Source organism: Bemisia tabaci, chromosome 7 (assembly GCF_918797505.1).
Source record: "Bemisia tabaci chromosome 7, PGI_BMITA_v3".
Lineage (NCBI taxonomy): Eukaryota > Metazoa > Arthropoda > Insecta > Hemiptera > Aleyrodidae > Bemisia > Bemisia tabaci.
This window is the reverse complement of record NC_092799.1, coordinates 42,390,089-42,411,826: the sequence shown is the minus strand read 5'-3', so window position 1 is coordinate 42,411,826 and position 21,738 is coordinate 42,390,089. Positions and strand designations below refer to the sequence as shown.

Sequence of the window (21,738 nt, the reverse complement as noted above, 5' to 3'; positions counted from 1 at the left end):
AGTCGGTCATCTATTGCTAAATTCTATTAATACATTATTGTTGTACTCATTTATAAGACATATGGGTTTTAAGGACGAACCATTAATACATTTAATAATATTAAATTAACCATTAATAAACCAATTCCATTAATAAATTTGTTGTACTCACCTATAATACATATGGGTTTCCGGACGAACCTGAGTCTGCCCCACAAGCCCATATATTTTGAGCGACATCCTGCTGACCACAGCCTTATGCAATATTCTACGCCAAAAAATACGACAAGGCACAACTCCTGTAAAAAATCAAATGATTGTGAGACTTTAGAGAAAAATTTGCATTGCCCTGACTCCAGGAAAAGAATGGCAGATACATGAAACTGAGTAAACATAGAAAAAAATCAGATAATGATTGTCGATCAAAAAAATTGATTCCATCAAAATTAAAAAGTACGACTTTCAACTTAAATTGACACCTTAGAGTCTATTGAGGGGGGGGGGGGGGCTGCCATTGGAGTCGACACTCCACAATATCTCATTTTCCCGGAGACGTCATTGGGCTATTTCCCTAGTAGCAGAACAAATTTTTGCTTTTCTAAAAAAAGTATAAAAAAAACATATCTGTTATCTAAATGATCATTTTATATAAAAAACGTGTAACGCTTATATAAAAAAAAATCAAAGTTCAGACCTGACCGTAATATATGAAAAATGATAAAAGCTAGATAAGGTAATTTTTTTTATACACACATTTTTTATTTTTTTATATAACGCATGCATACGAAAGTGTTAAAGTGAACATTTTTATGTAACGATTATATAAAAAAATAGGTCATCATTTTCGTGAGCTTTTCGCGAATTAGAAGAATTTTTTGTATGTTCGCGAAAAGCTCACGAAAATTATAACATTTTTTTATATAATGGTTACATAAAAATGTTCACTTTTAACTCTTTTGTATGCATGCATTATATAAAAAAATTAACTTTCGTACATAATATTTATCTTTTCCTTCTGTGGTTCTGCTACTAGGGTTGTGCTAAAAGGAACCACAAACATAGGGTTTGCGTGCAACATAGTTCTTTTTAGCATTGATGCGTTCAATTTTGCGACCGAACAGCATTTCTTGAAGCAAAGCACCGTCTCCAACTTAAGGGCTTGCTGCTTTGGCCAAGAGTTACCCGATTTGAATGTACCAACTGTCTATTAGGATAAACATTTTCGTAATTTTTAATTTCGATAAAATTAATTTAAAATTTGTTAGGAATCTCTGACTTTCAGGATCATGAAAATCCTTTCTGTTGGTCCCTCTGGTGGTCTCTTTAGAGCATTATCGGGCTGATCGTTGAACTTGATCGACGAAGCGATAGACAAAGAAGACAAAAAGGATATGGAGGGATCCTATTGGTGGAAGCGGGTGGTTGCAATGGAGAAAGGGGGTAAGCAATAGACTAACTAACGGTAACCCACGAGAGACCTTTTAGTTAGCTCATTATTTTCTCCCCTAGTCTGTAAGAACCAACTATTACAACCGATAGGATCGCTCCATATTCCCTATGTCTGCTTTGTCCATCACTTTGTCCATCGCTTTATCTATAGCTTTGTCTGTCGCTTCGTCTATATCTTTGTCTATAGCTTTGTCTATAGCTTCGTCTATCGCTTCGTCTGTTGTTTTGTCTAAAGCTTTGTCTGTCAATTTCAACAATCAGCCCGCTGGATTGGTTAGAAAGAACCATCCATTTGGCAAAAAGATCCATTCGGACCAATAGAACCGCTCTATTCTCCTTCTGCTCTTTGTCTATCGCTTTGTCTATCCATTTCAAACATCAGTCCGCTTGAGGGGCTTCAAACCTTTTAAGTTCAAATTTCTACGGGATTCGATTCATCTCCCTCTTTGCGACCTCGTCCAACAAGGGATAAGTAAGAAAAGAACCAGGCAAGGCTGTTCTAAGAGCCCCTGTAGGTAAGAAAATAAGTTTTGTTCATCCGTGGCCGGCTGCTCGGTAAATTTTTGAAAAGAAATCCGAGGTCAATTCATCTCGATCTCCACCGTGCAGCTCATCGAATAATCATGAGAGCGCGAATCGGTCGAGCCCGGAGACGCGGTATTTCGCTGCAGTTTGCAATCTGCTATTCTACCTTGCTGAGAAAGAACACCTTATGAACCACCGGACGTTGCCAAATTATCTTCGATAAAACACGGATTTCAAGGGACATTATGATTAGTCTCCGTCCAATTTTTCAGGCAAATTCACTCGCAATTTGATCTTAAGTATGTCAAAATGGAGATGTTGCATGTGTGAGGAATTTGCGATTTGACTACTGATTCTAATGTAAAAGTCGAGAAACACGATGGTGCCACTGGTTTTCTATGAAATCGACTCCCAAGCTCAAAAAAAGCTGTCAAGTTGAGACGAGAATAGAGGGGATATCCCACGCTATCCTCAGAGTCCACGTCTACATCAAGACAAACTCTTCATGCGAAGATAGGGAGCAAGTACATTAGCAGTGATGCCGTGTTTTCAGTTTAGGAGTCCCCAAATAAAGTGGCAGCCCTGTCAATGTATTTGCTCCTATCTTTGCACGGAGAGTGTAGTCTTGATGTAGAGGTGGATTCTCAGGATAGCGTGGGGTATCCCCTCCATGTTGGCCTCAACTTAAGAGCTTTTTTTGAGCTTGGGAGTTGATTTCAGAGCAAACTAGTGGCACCATCGTGTTTCTCGCAAACTTTTACATAAGAATCTACAGTCAAATCGCAAATTCCTCACACATGCAACATAGCCACTGCAGGGAGAAAAATTCATAACTTTGCTCAAATTAGGATGTTTTATCGGGAGAAATTTGGCAAAATTCGAAGATTTATAGGGCGTTTCTCCTTAGCACGGCTGTATTCACGTTCGCGAATGTACTCAGTTATATGATCAGAGAGCCGGGGCGCTCGCCGCTCGGTGAGTTCCATCAATTATGAAACGAATTCCGGCAGAGAGCCCCGGAGAAAGTTAGACGTCGACTCATCTAAAATGTTCGACACATTTGGGATTCCGGCTTAGCAGAGAGCCTACAGCAATTAGGGTTGTAACTAGGGTTACCAAGTCTAAACTGAGAGTATTTAAGCGGTCTCATAGTTTGGAAGAGGTAAATTTTCAATTAGGTACTTCGCGGTTTATCCTAACAAACAAACTTGAACCGCACGCCGTTAAAAATTCCTGAGCCTATACCTCATACCGGAGCCTATTATGCCCCCCGAGAACCCAACGCGACGTGCTTCGTAAAAGCTGTATTCCCAAGGCTCATTTTCAACGGAAAAATCGCGATACTTTGAAATCAAGTCGTGATTTTTTTTACGATTTTTCACGATAAAATCGCTGGGATCATCAACATCTGAGTGATTATCCTCCATCTTGTCGCAATTTTTTCTCATTAAAAGCGGATTTGATGAAATCAACATTTTATCTCAAGTTATCACAATTTTTATTTGATAAGATTGCGATAAATTGCCGTCAATAAATTCGCAATTTATCGCAATTCTTTATCCAATAATACTGCAAAAATTGACGTCGATAAAATCGCGATACATTCTCCGATCAAATCGCAAATCGCAATCACTGCTACTTGGGAGCCGTAAGAGGCTCCGTTTCCGTAATTCTCACCGGAGTGAAATGCATTCCGGATTCCCTTAACACCGCCGGACATCCTTTCCCCGAGAACCGATGGAACGCTCTCATTCCAACAAACAATATCGCATGTGGTTACAGTTAGGCCTGTAGTGGTGTGAATCAATGCAATATCAACCTCTTATTCAGCACATTATGTATGAGCGGTAAATTTTAAGTCGCGGGTTTTTATAATTATATTCACATAAAAAATTAACAGACCTATAGAATGAAACACAGAGTTAGCTTTAATTTACTAATTTGAATCTGGCCGAAATTTCAGAAAAAAGATCGATAAGAAGGTTTAATTTATCAATTGAAAAAGATTCGTTTCAGTTCATGAGACTAAATCCTTCCATCGCCACAGATTGTTCAGTTTGATGACGGCCATGAGCTATATAGTCAAAACTGGATATAATTTTAAGCTGTCCTTTTTGAAAACACAAGGTTGCTGCAACCTTTTGTTATCGGATTTTGTAGCACTATAAATTCCACAATTCCAAAAAAAAAACAACAAAATTATGGAAATAGAAACAATATTATAAACACGATAAGAGGCCGGAGTCACGATCCTCTTCCGTTCCTTTGATGACTCGCGTTTGATGGTTGAGAGAGAAAGTGAAAAAGACAAGGACCGGAAATGGGACAGCGCCTTTGGCTAACACTGCCGCGCTAAAGAGAAACGCCTATGTATCTTCAGACTTTCCCATTTTACCTTCAATGAGAATCAAATTTATTTGGAAAATTTTGAATACTTTTCGTTGAAACTTTCAGAATAATTTTTTCGCAGTTTCTTTAAAAGATCTGAAAATTCCAAGGAAAAATATGCATAACTTTCCTCAAAAATAATGCTTTATCTGGGGAAATTTGGCAACTCTAGAATGTTCATACGACGTTCTTCCTTAGCACGGCTGAACAGTGAACACCTCCATTCCTTCTGAGAGGCGTCGAAGTCGCCTCTGTGTTGGTGCCTTGTGTCGGAGCCCTACTCTAAAATCACCACTGTATCGATGTTGTTTCGCTGTTGTTTGTATTTGAGATAAAATCCTTCAAACATTTGTTCCCGTCAATAAATTTCCAAAGTAAGATGCACGAAGATTTTATCGCACACCCAACTTTCGAGAATCTATAACATTTCACTTATTTTATTAATGCAGGCATGTTTGCATGTTGCCTTCTCCGCAGCGCGCTGTCAGAGACAAAATATCATTGAGACCGAATGTTAATTATGTTAGGAGCGGAAATTGACGGTCGGATGGGTTGTCATTCTCTTACAAGCAACACTGTCGTCTTAAGGAAAAACATCGTATGAGCGTTCAGACGTTGCCAAACCTCCTTTAATAAAATGCGACTTTGCTGAGAATGTTGAAAATATTTAAAAATGAATGAAGAAAGATGTGTCATCATCTCACATCTTTTCTGTGCTCTATTCTCATGCTGTGTTTGTTTCCGTTTGTCTTATTTGTAGTGGTGCTTAAAGGGCTATTTGAGCAACCCAGCCCAAGATCGGAAGGATTTAATCCAGTCTCGTTTTTCCACTTTTCTCCCGTTGGATAACTCTTAACTAGCAGCATAGAGGAGAACATTCAGAGTTCACGCCTCGCGCCATCGCGCCTTCAATTTTGCGGATGCATCACGGACATCCATCACGTACGAATAGTTGTATCCCTGCGCCGTCATCAACGCGCTTTTTCGCATGCTCAATAATAATTGTCATATTGTGTTTGTTCCCGTTTGACTTATTTTTATGGTGGTTTCAGTCAATTTTTTTAGTGAACACAAATAAATTACAATATGCCAGCGACTGCTAACTGTCTGCGACAAAAATAATGATACTTGTTAATTTGCTTTATAATTTATAAGTATTATTAAAAATAGGTTTTTCAAAAACATTAATTGATATTTTTACTTTTTGTTTTCAAAACAAGACCTACTGAAAATTATTCCAACGTTTAAAAATGTATTCCAAAACCAATAATGCCCAAGTTTTTTTTCTAAAGTTACCTAACATTCTCTTAAATTAAAAAAAAAAAAAAAAAAAAAAAAAAAAAAAAAAAAAAATTTTGATTTATTTCACAAGAAATGCTGGTGGTATTTTTTTAAACGGAAGTAATTTTGTGTCCAATACAGAGACACCGCCTGAAAAATTATAATGACATGTGTAAGCAATACGAGCTGGCTGACCATGCAATGATAACAAGGGCGACAAGCAAAATCGATGGCTCCAATCTGTGACAGTGAATCAAGCAAAGCGGCACACCGTGTCCATCGCTCATTTGGAAGCACTTCTAGCTCTTCAAGTCTGTGATTTAGAATGTATGAATGTTAGAATCCAATCTCACCGCTGGTTACCTTTCCATGGTGCTTCTCAAGGTACGTATATCCTTACCATGAATATTTTTCGGATTCCCTAATTTTGGTTTTCATTAATTGAATCACATTTAAAGATCTACAGAGGCAATTTTTCTGAGTTTTTGGCATATTTTTTTATTTTTGCAGGGCCTGAGTTCATGCTGTTTTTTTGTCTTTGTTGATGGGGTCTGTATTTACACATTTTCAGGTTAGAAATTGGCAGAAAAAGGCGGAATTTTACTTAAAAGCACCGTTTTCATTAGCTCTCTGGAGAAAAATGTCTATCAAGGCTGTTAGGCCTGAAACTACGGCATGTTTTGTGCACTTTTGGCTTTCTCATATGTCTTGTTTTGACATAATTAAGATGAATTTTGCTGTTTCAGCAATTTCAGTGATTTCATCTAAAAGAGATTAGACGAATTTTGAAAGAAACTCGATTTCGAAAATTTGAGAGTTACGGTTCCCATCGCTATCATAGCAGAAACGGACGTATTTCTGTCAAACGGAACTATGAGCATTAAGACATGAGCCCTGAGACCCATAAGAATATATGTCTAACACGGCTCACGTCATAATGCAAATAGTTCCGTTTGACAGAAATACGTCCAAATGACGATACGCAATCATGCCTCAATACGCTGGAAAAAAAAAGAAAAAAAAAAAAAAAAAAAAAAAAAAAAAAAAAACCACATTGGATCTAGAGTCCAGACTCTTAAAAACATCAACAAGAAAAATAACTCTTGGTTCAATCAGATCTAAGCTTTAATCAAGAACCAAGCCTCTTAATTTGAGCGGATTGCCTTTTGATTTAAGCTTAATCTGGTTGAATCAAGAGTCTTTTTTCTTGTCAATGTTTTCAAGAGTCTAAACTCTAGATCCATGTGTTTTTTTTTCCAGTGTACGCAATCATGCCTCAATATAGTAAAACGATACACCAAATTTGCAACGTCGGAAACCGAGTCTGTCGCTTCACGGCCAATATGAATTTATGTAAGGGAGAGACCCCTCATAATCCTTATGAGCGAGACCTATGATAGCCAGTGGAACCGTGACGTCATCACCCGTCGTACCCTCCATGTATATGGGTGCGTGCGCGAGTGTGTGTTTGAGTCTAGTGGCGGAGGGGGGGGGGGTAAATGTTCTCAGCCCCAAGCACGTAACCATAATTGTGGGGAACGTCCACGTGCAATATTGTCGGTTGGAACGGGAGCGTTCCATCTGTTCGCGGGGAGCGGCGAGGCGTGAATAATCGATTATCGATAATTCCTCGTTTGAGGCTACGGGAAAGAATCGATTATCGAGGTGTTCGTTGCAAACGCCCTACTTATCGATCGTTTTCTATAGGTTTAAACGGCGGATTAATCGATAAATCGCAAAGCTTGCCACTCGCCTGCTGTTTGGGAACTTTAAGGGAGAAGAAACTACAACCTGGGCGGACAGGGAGTTCCGGCACGGCATCAAACTGAGCGACGCACAATAGTACGAGCGTAATAGAGAGGTCGAAAATAGCATTTCCGATTAAAACTGCAAATTTTGATGTTTATTTTGTCATATTTTAAACTTTTAAGGGTGCTTCTCGAAGAAAATTCCACGAGGAAACCAACGAAACCGCTTTTAGAGCCTCAAAGTTTTGTATAAACGGAGTTGTAAGCGTTTAAAGTTTCCGAATTTTGTCCGACTTCTCGCATTGAATCGTCCCAGTGTGCGGCGCGCGGTGCGCGGGGCACGGCGGCTCCGGGCATTTATCCAACCCCGCGTTTGACCCATTCCGTTTCCCACCGGCCTGTCCCCAATTTTATCACCTTGCCTCCGCGTCCAGTCGTCTGATCATCTCCACCCTCCATGCAACGCATGAGAACTAGCGAGCTCGTCACAGGATATCGACGGCGAAACTGCAAAAATGCGTCTCTCGGTTGCGGTGTTGCGAGATCTCTCGATTATTCGAATATTTATTCGATATATATTCGATATATTCGCCTCTAATTTATTTTTTAGAAGGAGGCCGAACTCACATCATGGCTTGACACTTTCACGGAATATACTTCATATTGAGAATAACATCACTGAATTTTCAAAAATTTATGTTCAGTGGTTTTTCTTTTTTGAAAATGAAGTCTGCAACGCCGAAAACCGAGTTACGCATTTCTACTTTTTCACCATCGATATGACGTCGCTACTCTCATGTACAGGCGTATCTCAATTCCCGCTTGAGCCTCGAAAAGCATAGGATCATATGGAGAACAGGGCTCAAGTTGGAATTGGGAATAGCCCAAGACACGCCTTTGCGTCAGAGGAGCGACGCGATGAGACGGACTTGGGCGGAATGTGCCTTAAAGTGGCGGAGAAAAATGAGGAAACTAAAAAGTTTATTATGACCGCTATGCGAAGAATGGAGATGTTGCATGTGTGAGGAATTTGCGATTTGACTGTTGGTTCTTATGTAAAAGTTCGCGAGAAACACGATGTGGCCACTGGTTTTCTCTGAAATCAACTCCCAAGCTCAAAAAAAGCTCTCATGTCGAGGCCAAAATTGAGGGGATATCCCACTCTACCCTGAGAGTCCACCTCTACATTAAGACAAACTCTCCATGCAAAGATATAGGGCAAATACATCAGCAGGGTTGCCGTGTTTTCAGTTTTGGAGTCCCCAAATAAAGTAGCAGCCCTGTCAATGTATTTGCTCCCTATCTTTGCATGGAGAGTTTATCTTGATGTAGAGGTGGACTCTCAGGATAGCGTGGGATATCCCCTCCATTTTGGCCTCAACTTGAGAGCTTTTTTTGAGCTTGAAAGTTGATTTCAGAGAAAACCAGTGGTACCATCGTGTTTCTCGCGAACTTTTACATAAGAATCAACAGTCAAATCGCAAATTCCTCACACATGCAACATCTCCATTTCCGTGAATTTTCTGCACAGTACGAAGCAAATTCCTTGAAATTTCCAGAGGAATCCGCACAAAAGTTCTCTTGTACAAAAGTAAATTGCCATTTTCATGGAACTGACGAGTGGATCTGTAAGCAGAATTCGCTCGGCTTTAATCCGTGAAAATTTGTAAGCCCGAGCATGGATGTCTACCAAACTCCCTGATGTCTTCGGACAATAAATAGTGCCTATAGATGGCTGTAGATTCCTAAAGGAATAGAAGCCACTAAACTCTCAATAAAAAAAAAAAAAAAAAAAAAAAAAAAAAAAAAAAAATTAAATTGCCCAGTTAAATTTTGCAATAGCTGATGTGGTTTGGTTTCTTTTTGCTAAACGCGGCCCACTTGTCCATGCACGTAGGGCATTTTGCCTACTCTAAATTTCGAAGGCAACATTATCGACGGCGATGCGATCGACTTAACTCAGTTGCATTGTTGATGGAGTTAACAATAAGTCTGGCAGCTTTTAGATGCACGTTGCAGCTGCTGGAATACCCAATGACCCTTGGCTCCTCATCCATCGCCCAGAGCGCCGATATGAATTTACGCCTCCCCGGCGTGTGCGAGAATGCGAACTGGCATTCCCCCGTCGGACGAAAGGCGGATCGTGGTCGAAGAACAATTTCTATGAATTATTTAGCACCCATATCATGATTTAATTTCGATTTTCGCCCCGATCCATCAACGCACTGCCCCTCTCATCCGCAATTTTTCCTCTCTTTGCCAAATCTACCGATCAAGTGCATCGCATTCAGCGAAAAGGAACCAGCGCGATTACAGGGTTGTAAAAATCATCTTCTTGATAGAGCATTAGCAGGTGTCTGAAATTTGGCTAATTTCGTGTTACTTAAAAGACTTTTGAGGCTATGTTTATGCCTTGAACCAAACGATATCGAGCGCGTTGGCGCCTACAAACCTAACAAGGATACTTCACGCGCAATGCGTGAAGTATCCTTTACCTGTAAGTATCCTTATCCTTTATTCCTGTTAGGTTTGTAGGCGCCAATCAATATAATCTCGTCACCCGTTTTAGGCATCGAATACGATCTATAACTACACAACGCACTGTCACGTAATTGGATTTGTAGGAATTTTGGTGGAAATTTCTTGAAATTCAAAAATCATTGAATAAAAAATCATAAATCGGCTTCAGAACCGTTCTCTTAAGCGCAGTAAATCCACCACCAAAATAAAAAAAATTAGACGGAATCAACTATAGAGCCAGCCTAACTTCAATTTATGTTGCCTAATTTCGTCCCATGTTTTATTTATTTATTCATTATATTAGGTGTATCATTTTAAAGGAAATAAAGTAAAATAATACCTTGAAATTCTCACGGAACATGCGTCAGATTATAAAGAAATTTTCTGTTGAAAAATGAAAATACGACAGGAAACAGTCAACTTTTGATGTAGTTATTTAAGCTGAGTTTGGATGGTTAGAGAATTTGCAGGTGTCTGAAATGTGATGAATTTCGTGTTTGAGTGGAAACTACTAAGTGAACTGAACACGAGAATACCCTTGGTTCATGAATTGAACAATTATTGGAGAAGATATGACAAAATGATCTAATCTGCTTAAATACATGTGTTTAAATGGGAAATGCCGCCAGATGACGTCACTAGGCGGTGCATTTTCTCACTTTTAAATCTACTTTTATACTATTTCCCATAGCAGAAAAAAATTATAAAAAATAATGTGAAATCACCTCTTTAATCACTTTCATATGAAGCAATAAAACATTTGCATGCAAATTCTCCATCGTGTATGAAATCACTCAGAACAGCAACTCTTTTTTACTTCTCACCGAAAAACGGTTAATTTTAAAGGAAAATAAGTGTGTAAATGTTAATATACTGTACATATATTGAGTATTTTTAAAACACTGTAATCGTGTTGGTTCCATTTTGCTAGATGCGATCCGAGTCGACATGCTCTGCTTTTTCATTCGTCGATTTACCATAAAATCTCGCGTAAGAAGATTCTACTTTTAGAGTGCTACCTTGAAGATGATACTGTGTCAGTTGCGCTGGTCACAGAATCGTGTTTTGATGCTTTATCCTTGTGGATTATCAAAGAAAAATGAAAAGATCTGTTCAAACAGCAACTTTCGACGTTCAATATTAACCGAGATATCGATCTTTGAAAAGTCGGATTCTTGATGTCATCCACCGACCGCGGTAGTGACATCCCTGGTTTTTTCCACCTTGTTTTCATCGGAGTTTTTCACGTTGAGTGGCCAGTCCAAATGTGCATCTCACTGGCTGATGAAAGCAAGGTGGGAGAAACCAAGGGTTTCACTACAGCGGTGGATGACGTCAAAGACCCGACTTTTCATAAGGCGATATCTCGATTAATATTGAACGTAGATAGTTGCTGTTTCAACAGATCTTATTATTTTTAGTTAATCTACAAGAATCAAGCATCAAAACACGATTCTATTACCAGCGCAACTGGCCCAATAGATTCATCCTTGAGGTCCAAGGTCCCAAAATGAGAATGTAGAATTTGCGCGCAGATGTTTTATTGACAGATTAGGTTTTTGTCATATTTCTTACAATTAATAATCGCTCAATTTATAAACCAAAGGTTTTCTCGTGTTTGTTCACCCAGGATCCAACTATTGTTAGACACGAAATTCATAAAATTTCTGACACGTGCAAAATCTCCATTGGATCCTTTAAAAAATATGCGTATGTGATTTTACATTCATGATGCTCATATGCTTCGTATGAATGAGCCCTTATTTTTTACATATTAAGCTCTTTTCATCTTCTCTGTGATTCAGACGCCCCTTAAATACAATGTTGTGATAAAGTCATGATATGAATTAAACGAAACTTTTTAATAGGTATTTGACGTACCATCCATAGGAGGGTTTCATTGGCGAATTGTTGATAAGCTTCTATTGTTGACAGAACACTGAATATAAGACAGATGAGTACCACTAGGAATCTGGAATCAAAAAATAATAACAAGTCTGTAAGAGAAAAGCAGAGTATGATTTGATTTGGTAGACTACAGAAGATCAAAGCATTAAAGGATGAATTGAATCGACGATCGAGTTCGTTGAACTTTTGCATCAGGATGACATTTCGGTTAAAATTTAATCCAAAATTAGCAAAACGAAGGCGGTTAACAACTCTATCGAACAAGAAAACATTCCATTTACCCATTTGAATTTTACCCGAAAAATGATATAGGTAACGCATTACGCAATCGTGAGAAGATCCGACGGAAGCAGATTTTGAGTATGCAAATGACGTGTGAATGCGCGGCATAATTCGTAATGCAGGGAGTATTCACCAGGTCAAAAGATAATTTCAGCATCGCGCCATTTATCGCCTATCTAGAATCGAAAATGTTTGATCTGAAGCTTTGCGCTAAGATTGATTTGATTTGCGAAAGAAGAAAAAGAAAAAAAAGAGAGAGAGAGAAAAAAAAAACGCCTTTCAACCACAGTGGAAACGAAAGGTAGATTTCGACTAATCGTTTCTGTGAAAACAGTTGTGTACCTAATGAGCCTGACAGTTCGAAAAATCATCCACCCTTGGACTGGAGATTTTCAGGATATGGGGTGGTTTTAGAGGGCGAGTAGGTTGTTTCAAAGGCCACGACGAGACGAGTGTTTTGAGGTATCACCGACTAGGATCGGACGAGTTCGAAAAATCATCCCCCAGTAATCTTGACGTTACTGAACTAAGGGATGGGCCAATATTCACAAAAAATGAAACTTGATGTAGACCACATAGCAGTGAAGAACTATGCTTAGTTTCGTTTTGATCGTATCGATAGTTCCGGAAAAAACGGTCGCAAAGGTGCGTTAGCTCCCAGTTATAAATAGTTAGTTAGTTAGTTAGTTCATTTATTTAGAGACATTCAGCAACTTAGGCTATGAGCTACATTTTTCAACTCAGGGCTTCAGAATCGACGCTCTTTTCAGCGGAATGTTGGAAAATTATGAGGTTGTACCGTCTGCAATAGGTAGAAATGTCTTCAAAATCTACCTAAAAATACCGGCACCAATAAAAACACACTAAAATACAAAAAACAAATGGGTTTACAAGGCTAGAAGAGACATAAAATCAACCAGGATGTTTCGGGCCAATTACATGCCCATTCTCAACTGGAACAGAAGCTAAAAAATGTAAAAACTATAACAAGAAAATGAGCATGCAACTGACCGAGGTAGGAATCAGTGCAAACTGAAATACAAACCGGCACCATACAACCTGCTAGTCTCGTGTTTTAGAAATCCTCGGTTCAATTTGATGGGCTTGAGTATCTAAGGATGGAATTGCAATTTTATGGCTATATTTTTGTTGCTCTTTGCTGCTTTGGCAGTTGTCTATCATGAGATCACACTTTAAAATGCTGTCATTCCATACATGCTGATTGCGTCCTGTTTATATGATTTGCGAAAGGGAGGAAGGTTAATCCAATTTTAAATGAAATTCAACGCTGAAGTTGTTCATTGAGGGGAACTGTGTCAGTAAAATCCAATCGAAAGCTTTTACTCAAATTTTAAGATTGAGCAATAAATGCTAATTTTATCATTAAAGTGATCCGTCTTCGTCCCATTCAAAGAAACGGTGTTGTCAAGTTTTCAAACATGAAAATATGCAGTACCTATGCTTTAGTTAATGTTTTCTTCGAATCAACCGCCTTTTTAAGTCGATGTAAGGAGTAATCCCAGCAATCTCGTAGTTTTAGCTTTCTAAACATTAACATAAATGGTTGTACCAGTTATTCTCTGCGGAGTATTTTCGCCACTCATTTTCCCAGAAAATCGAGTATGGCCAAAAAAGGTAGCCAATCTAAGAATTCAAATTATCCGGTTCCAATACATTCCGTCAACGATTTTTTGTCCGGGCACCTGTTTAGTCCAGTAATCTACGTCCACGCGTAAAATAAGAATCAGCGACTTGGTCTAAAGGGTATATTTCAGTCCGCATGTAAAATTATATTGACAATATCGAATTAGAAAATTGAGAGAGAAGAAGGTGTTGTTATGGTAACTCATTTTTTAAATGAAATGTTACTTTTTTCTTTCTTCTTTCAAATTTTCATTGGTGAATATTTGGTTTTATTTCTATTTATAAAATTGTCGATTTAAAATATACCGTATTTGAAATTTCTTAAGTGATTAAATGATAATAACCCTTTTTAAAATGCTAACATTGCTTCATTTTAAAAACATCATATTTTTAAAACGTGGCAAATATTTGTAAAACCTTTCCAAGCGATGGCATTGATATTAATCTCAATGAGCCGTACTTCTGTTGAAGGGAACTATACAAAAATGAAAAAGAGAGAGAGAAAAAACCAAGGAGGACGCAATCTTTGGTTTTAACACACTATTACATCGATCTTTTACAGTCAAACAAGTCCAATTTTGTGCATTTGGTTTCAAATACACCATGCTGCAGTACAGTGAAAGCACAAAATATAAAAGGAAAATTAAAAAGTTTTGGAAATCATTAAATTAGACACGGAACCACCTTAATATTTTCAAAACACACTTTATATTTTCCTTTAATACATATTTTTTTTTTCATCAATTTAAATGAGAATAATCCGTGCAGAGCGTGCAAACATCAAACATATCAAAATCGTGAGTTGAAAAACGCTGACTCCGCGAGTTTAAATATTAGAGCCGAACACAGAGCGAAATGCGCACTGGCGCCTACAAACCTAACGGGATACTTCACGCGTTGCGCAATGCGTGAAGTATCCCTGTTAGGTTTGTAGGCGCCTATGCGCGTGTCACTCTGGTCGCCCGCCGCGCCGCGGAGTGCTACGGAGTTTCAAGCAAATATTTGAACTAAAAAAAAAAAGTTATACTTTGACCCACGGAACACGCTCTTGCAGTCTGGCCGTTTAACCCTGCCTGGGTCACCCTGTATTGTGGTGCTTTTCACATCCTGTCTAATGATCAATCGGGGTCGTGTAATGGGAAATAGAGTACCTTTATAGACAGAGTATGGTAATTCGTATCTTTTTACTACAGGAAAACTGAGCCGCTTTTTGATTGGTCAACGAGTTTTTAGGCTTCATGATGCTCTTACGGCCGTAAATAAACAAACAAGATAGCGGCTCACCGTAACATTGCTAAGAAGATAAAATTTGACAAAAATTGCAATTATGCGGCAGTAAAAATTTAAACTAGCATATCTACGGAATACGGATGACACATGAAAAACGCACGAAAACCCTATTAAATCGCCTTTCGCCTTTATCACAAGAGGATGTAAGATGTGCAATACCTCAAACTTGTTCGTCGATAACAACCATCTTGTTTGTTTATTTACGGCCGTAAGAACATCGTGTCAGCCTATTTTCATAAGACCAATGAAAAACCGGCACAGAAATGGCCATACTCTGTCTATAAAGGTACTCTAATCAGGGTCGTGTGATGGGAAATATTCGTCGTTTGTAAACCCCTCCGACTGAGACGGATTTGGTAAACTCTGAAGAAACGCTCTCGGAGGGCTGAGCTTAAGTATGTTTGATTTATTTTCGTGGAGCGGCTCGCGTGATCAGCGTCTGAGTGTCGTTCCCTCTCGAGCGGTTCCGAGATTGTCAGGCAGAGTGCGTGCCGTCCAGTCTCGGATTTCACCGGAGTTTTACATGTTCCCGAGACCGCTTTTCTGAAACATCCATCAAAAACGAAAATAGGCGACGCCACGTCCGCAGCGCAACATCCACTGCATGCAACCCAACCGCGAAGAAGGCGCCGTTGTCAGAGCGCCCTTCAAATTAGGATTCTCGATCTCCTGATTGTACAGGGTGTCCCCGGTAGAGTACTCGCACCTGTACAGCGAGAGTATAGACAGGTGTGAGACTCCGAAAATCCTTCACGCCTTCACCGATGCCTTCACGATTAAAGTTACGGCCCAGAGATGCAGCCAACCTATGTATTTCAATTATCCAGAGCGCTTTACTGATACAATTATTACGAACCATCGTTTATAAAGCACGTATTTGACGTAGTTTTTGCATAAATTTACTCATTTTTGCGGAAGAGCGCTCATTTACGTACATTCTTAGCCATCTTGGTTAGAATTGGAACCTGCAGACTGGCAGTGAAATTTTGTGCGTTAGAAGTTTGTTAGAAGGGTGGCTGTTTTTTTGGGCCCTAAGCCCTCCATGAAGCGATCTGTCCACACTCTCGCTATATAGGTACTCTAGTCCCGGTAGAATACCTTTATGCTGAGAGTAAAGACAATGTGAAACCATTTCTGATTGACCTAAACCCAATTTCTTTCTCAAGATTGTTCAACACCCACGAAAACCTCCCTTTGACTTGAGACTCCGATATTTTTATGAGCATGAATGAATTCAGCACTATAGGTAAATCAAGAGCAAATCATTCTTATTGAGTTTTGGCTCGTTACGGTCGCTATTTTGAAAAAAATATGGATTACCGGAAAATTTGGGAATCACGGATCCAACTAGGGGCATTTTTTGAAAAAAAAAAAAAAAAAAACTTTCTAGAAGTAAAACGTCCTATTTTGACCTGAAACATGCGCCTTTAGCCTGGCTGTTTAATCGTGGGATACCCTGTAAAATTTCTCATGTGGTCTGAGGAGAGAGCGCTGCATAAATTCTTTGCTCCGCGGATAAAAGAGCGCGAGTGAAATATGAGCTGGGCCCGTCCTCCATATAACTGCATGCTTTCCGCGGCTGAAGTGGAAATTAAGTTACGACCTTACGGCAGCGGAGCGGCGAATTATGGCACCGTCTATCTCATCTATCTATTGATAATCTCCGCGTATCCGCTCTGCGCCCGCATGATATTTAAATTTCCTGAGCTCACGTTCTCGAGACTTATATTTTCTCGGCTTACTAGGTTCTTGAAAAATACTGTCAGTGGATGATACGATTTAATTATTGCCGGGAGGATAGGACAAGGAAAAGGCGGACGGTTCCGAACGTCTTTTTTAGTTCCTTTCCCATATTTTTGCCTGTCTATTCAATCTAAGCTGCTCTAGCTCTCTCCTACCCACATTCAATATTGCTTTTCTTACTATTGAGAACACGGATGGATAAGCCCGGCAGTGGCTACAAGTGTGTCTTGAATTACGTATTCCTCAGGAAATCTAGTAGGTAATGCTACGAACGTAGTTTCACGACAGTGTTGACTTTAAATCTCGTAGATTTATAAGAAATACGCTGGTTTTTTCGTATTTTCTTTTCTATTCCGAACGAAGCATTAATAGGACCATCGACAAAACAACTGGATTGTATTTTGCAAAAAGGAACCAGGAGCATTATTAATGTTGTTAAGATTGTGCAACTTACATGCTTTGCAAAAAATTCAATTTCAAAGGTAATTTTTGTCTTGAATACATAGTCTATTGGGAGTAAAGATGAAACTCGTTTAGATGATCAGTTCATATTTGCAAGGTAAAAAAAGTTGCACAATTTCAACGGCATTGGAATGTTTCTGGTTCCTTTTTGCAAAATGCAATCCAACTGCTCGTGAGAGAAAAAAGAAAAAGAAAAATTGAAGACATTCAAGTCGCCAAGATACGCTTTATCCTAGTTTCATCATCGATTTTCAGCAAAGATTGAACAGCATATCGCAGGAGGTCTGTTTGGGAGGAGAAGGAAGATCCGAAAGTGTGCGATTTATGAATCACTGCAAAGAAAATTACCCGATATTACAAGGAAAAAAACTAATAATTTGGGAAGACTTGCCTAATTTTAGAAATAATTTAACCATCATAACTTAACCACGAGTCGATGACGGCAACGTTTGACAGGAATTTTACATAGATTCGTGAAAATTCTCAAAATAATCTGCTCTCCTGTGGAGTGTACGCAAAACAGCGAAAACTCAGTGATTTGATTTTCAAACAATGTGAGATACCGCGGCTTTATGATCAAGAAAACTCGAAGATCCTGTAACCTTCGATGCAATGGCAAGATCCGTGTCAGTTTACAATGTACCATGCAATCTGACTTGCTGACATTTTATCACCGAGTCGTAAAATACAGATTAGCGAGGCTTTAGTGCCATGAAAAATATGAAATTCAACCATTATTCTACTTTCCGCGGCTGCCACGTCTTGTGTGCAAATGAGAAAAGAATAGGACGAATTTATTACATGATGAAGTTGAGCAGGTTTTCAAGTCGAATATATTTTTGAAGATTGTGAACGGGTGTGTATGGCCTGACTCTATTCGCATCACCGTCTTGTCCTTCCTTCCTTTTCTTCTCCTATCTTTTTCTATATACTATCTCTTTCCGCGAGAACTAGTGAAGGAACTTATACAGCAAATGATTTTCCAAGAAGATAGTCCATAGATCCAGTAACTAATAAATCTTATTCTAGGGGCAGAAAAGAAAGTACCTAAAAATTAAGCATGCATACAGTGAAATTAATTTAAAAAACATGGATAATTCGAACGGTCATAGTTTATTCCCAATTTTTGAGAGGAAAAAACTTAATTAAAGAATGGGTCTAAAGTGAAAGGCGTAGTATACAATTGGAAGGATTCAACCATACAGATTAAAGGAAAAGAAAAGGAAGGAAGATGAATATGCTGAACAACTAGAGGTAGAAAAAAATAAAACCATCTGGTAAGCTCCTCAACACCCAAAAGGAAAGTCAGGTGGCACTCCTTTTTATTTCCCGGTTGCTGTTATCTACCTGACGCGTGCGCAAGTTTTAGAATTTTTAGTGTTTTTTAAAAAAGCTTTTAATGTTTTAATTACGTATTTCGTTCGTTATAATCGTGATTCGCGATTCCTATTGAAATGAAGATGGACACGCGCTGATGGATAAGCGTTCGAAATGATCATTGTCTAACAGAATTTCATTTAAGATAACGTTAGGACCGAAAGAAGAAAAGTGATTTACATTCTAGAAAAAGCAAAAACTTGATAAAGTAAAAATGCTGTTGAAAATACAGAATCCGTCTAACTGAATTTGTTGCTGCCTGATTTCTCCTCATGTTTTACGAGTATTTTTCGGGTAGCGAACGGAATGAAACACTGCCTTGAAACAGTTAGTAAGTTTCTCTTGAATTTTGAAAAATATACTTACGTTATTTCAAACTAGAATGTTGTTTGGTTTTCTTCTAAAGAGGAAATCGCGAGGAGAAACAGCCAGCGTTTTACACAATCAGCCTAATTTTGGATAAGTCCGTCTCCACAGCAAATGTCAAGACTTGTTTTTTTTAAGTGTGTTTGGCGTTGTGCAATTGAACGAGTCTGCACGAAACAGTTTGATGTTTGGAATGTTGTTTCTCAAAACAATCGTAAAAAATATCGCAGAATGAAAGGAAGTAAGAAATGAGATTATCAGGGTAACAGATTGAGAGAAAGATTTTGCACTCAACCCCTCACTCCGCGTCGATTGTCAGCAGAACATCCGAGAACAAAACACAGGTTGTGCATTGAATGTTATTGCATGGCTCGTAAAAACCTTTTATTCTGAAGCTGTTTGGTCCTTCACCCTACATATACAAAATCATCAAATAAAATAAAATTTTGACAAAATTGTATCATCTATTGAACATGGTCCTATGATGGAAAATTTGCATGCACATTATTCTTCATCTGAGAGTGCTCAAAGAGCTGATTTTACAGTATTTTTTATATTTTTTTCTGTAATGGGAAATAGTATAAAAATAGATTTAAAAGTGAAAAAATGCACCGCCTTGTGACGTCATCTGGCGGCATTTCCGTTTAACCACACGTATTTTAGCAGATTAGATCATTTTGTCATGTCCTCTCCGATGATTGTTCAATTCATGAACCAAGGGATCCTCGTGCTCAGTTCACTCAGTAGTTTCCACTTAAACCCGATCAATTTAAATGAGAATAATCAATGCAGAGTGTGCTAACATTTCAAAATCATGAGTTAAAAAACGCTGACTATGCGACGATAAATATTAAAGCCGAACAGAGCGGAGCGACGTGCTGCCAGCGCGAGAAGCTCACTGGCGCCTACAAACCTAAGTGGATACTTCTCGCATTGCACAATGCTTGAAGTATCCACTTAGGTTTGTAGGCGCCAATGCGCGTTTAGCGCTGACCGCCCGCCCCCCGTGCGGCGGCGCCTGAAGCAACTATTTCACAACAGAGGTGTTGCACATTATTATACGAAATTGAACGTATTAAGAATGACAGGCATCCTTTAAAAGTACAGATCTTTCCTCGAAAATAAATCAAGATACTTATCGTACACAGGAAAAATCTAAGAGCCTTTAGCTGAGGCAAATACAGAGGTTCATCCGGTTCAGGTAATGACAAGGTGGGAATTTCTTGAAAGATAATTAAGTCCTGTCACACCAAAGAGGTGTAGAGAATTTTAGTGAATTTTGTCTCAAGGAATTGACGCTCCCCCATTTTTACCAGAACTCTCAACTATATATTATTCTCCGTTGAACCAAACAGACAAAACAAAAAAACAAGCAAACCCTCATTCTTCCAAGACATTAAAATTTTCACCCAAAAACGTCTTTAGCAATTGTCGTTTGTATTTATATTTACATGTGGGCCAATTAACTTTGGGTCTCAACTGGCACGTGGACCAAAACTCCTTTGCCGAAAAAACCCGTGGACGTAAATTACTGGAAAAAACAGGTGCGCGGACAAAAAATCGTTGACGAAATGTCCTATAACCAATTCATCTTTCAGACACCTGCAAATTCTCTTAATTTCGGAAAATCCGGTAATTTTTACAAGTGTAATAAGAAGAAGAACTACAATAAGAGACTTAGAAAAGAGAGTTCCTCACCGACGGATGATGACGACCTAACAACTGAAACATTCTATTCGGAAAGCATCGGCAACATTGGTTGTAAGGTGACTGGATTAGCAAGCTCAAGTTTATGACTCGGAGCAATGAAGATATTCTTGAACAATGTTTCAAGCCCGGGCGTAATCTAAATCGTCGTTAAATCTCGCAGGGGGAATCTCCAGAGGATAGGCTGGCACACGACAGAGACAACTGAGCACGCGTTTGATTTTGACGAATTGAAATCGGAATTCTCTCTGCATGCCACAGAGTGCAGTGGTTGTAAAAATCTTTGAAATATTAGGGGGTTACACCATACACCCCCTGTCCGTTGGGCGGCCCCTTGCGCTTCGCGGACTCTTCGAGGGTATCGATCCGCACTGAAATCAAAATAATCTTAAAGGATGTGTCCCATTAAGGAAGGTATTTTGGCCCTAACTTTGGTCGAAAATTGAAACAGCCTAGAATAATGTCATGTATGGTCCAATCGACTCTTAATCATCTAACCTGTGAGAACTGATCTCTATTCGAGCTGCTAGGAGACGATTTTGCCTACTCTTTAATTGTAAGGCGAAACCGCTTCGTTTCTCAGATGAGCATTTGTGCCGCCTGCATTATTGATGACATACCATAACATGACATGCCGCAATATTATCAATGAACGTTGCTTTTATTGTGTATCTAGGTATTATATTCGTTAAAATGAGTTTTTACTCTGCAATCTCGCCAAGTTAAAACGAAATGCAGCTTAAGCCGCGACTTTTTCTAATCTCTAGATCCTTCCATAGATCGCAATGTAAAAAAATACGACAATGACACATTTGCGACCCCCCCCCCCCCCCGCCCTCCAAGGGTAACCCGACCAAAAAAAAAAAAAAAAAAAAAAAAGAATTCGACAAAATGCCGTTATTTTGGGTTTCAGGACATTCCGTCAACGATTTTTTGTCCGGACATCTGTTTAGTCCAGTATTTTACGTCCACGTGTAAAACAGTGACTTTGTCCAATGATTATATTCCAGTCCGTATGTAAAATTATATTGACAATATCGAATTAGAAAATTGAGAGAGAACGTGTTGT

The 21,738-nt window shown here is 38.9% G+C and overlaps 1 protein-coding gene across 4 annotated transcripts in view; it reads right to left on the bottom strand.

Moving 5' to 3' along the window:
* Nucleotides 1–21,738, bottom strand: part of KCNQ (KCNQ potassium channel) — a 232,919-nt gene that overhangs the window by 37,994 nt on the left and 173,187 nt on the right. For all 4 annotated transcript variants that reach the window (XM_072302603.1, XM_019045401.2, XM_072302601.1 and 1 more), the window contains 2 exons: nucleotides 11,772–11,862; nucleotides 152–278 (listed from right to left, as the gene is read on the bottom strand). In XM_072302603.1, coding sequence (XP_072158704.1) covers nucleotides 152–278; nucleotides 11,772–11,862 — 218 coding nt within the window. The remainder of the gene's footprint in view (nucleotides 1–151; nucleotides 279–11,771; nucleotides 11,863–21,738) is intronic.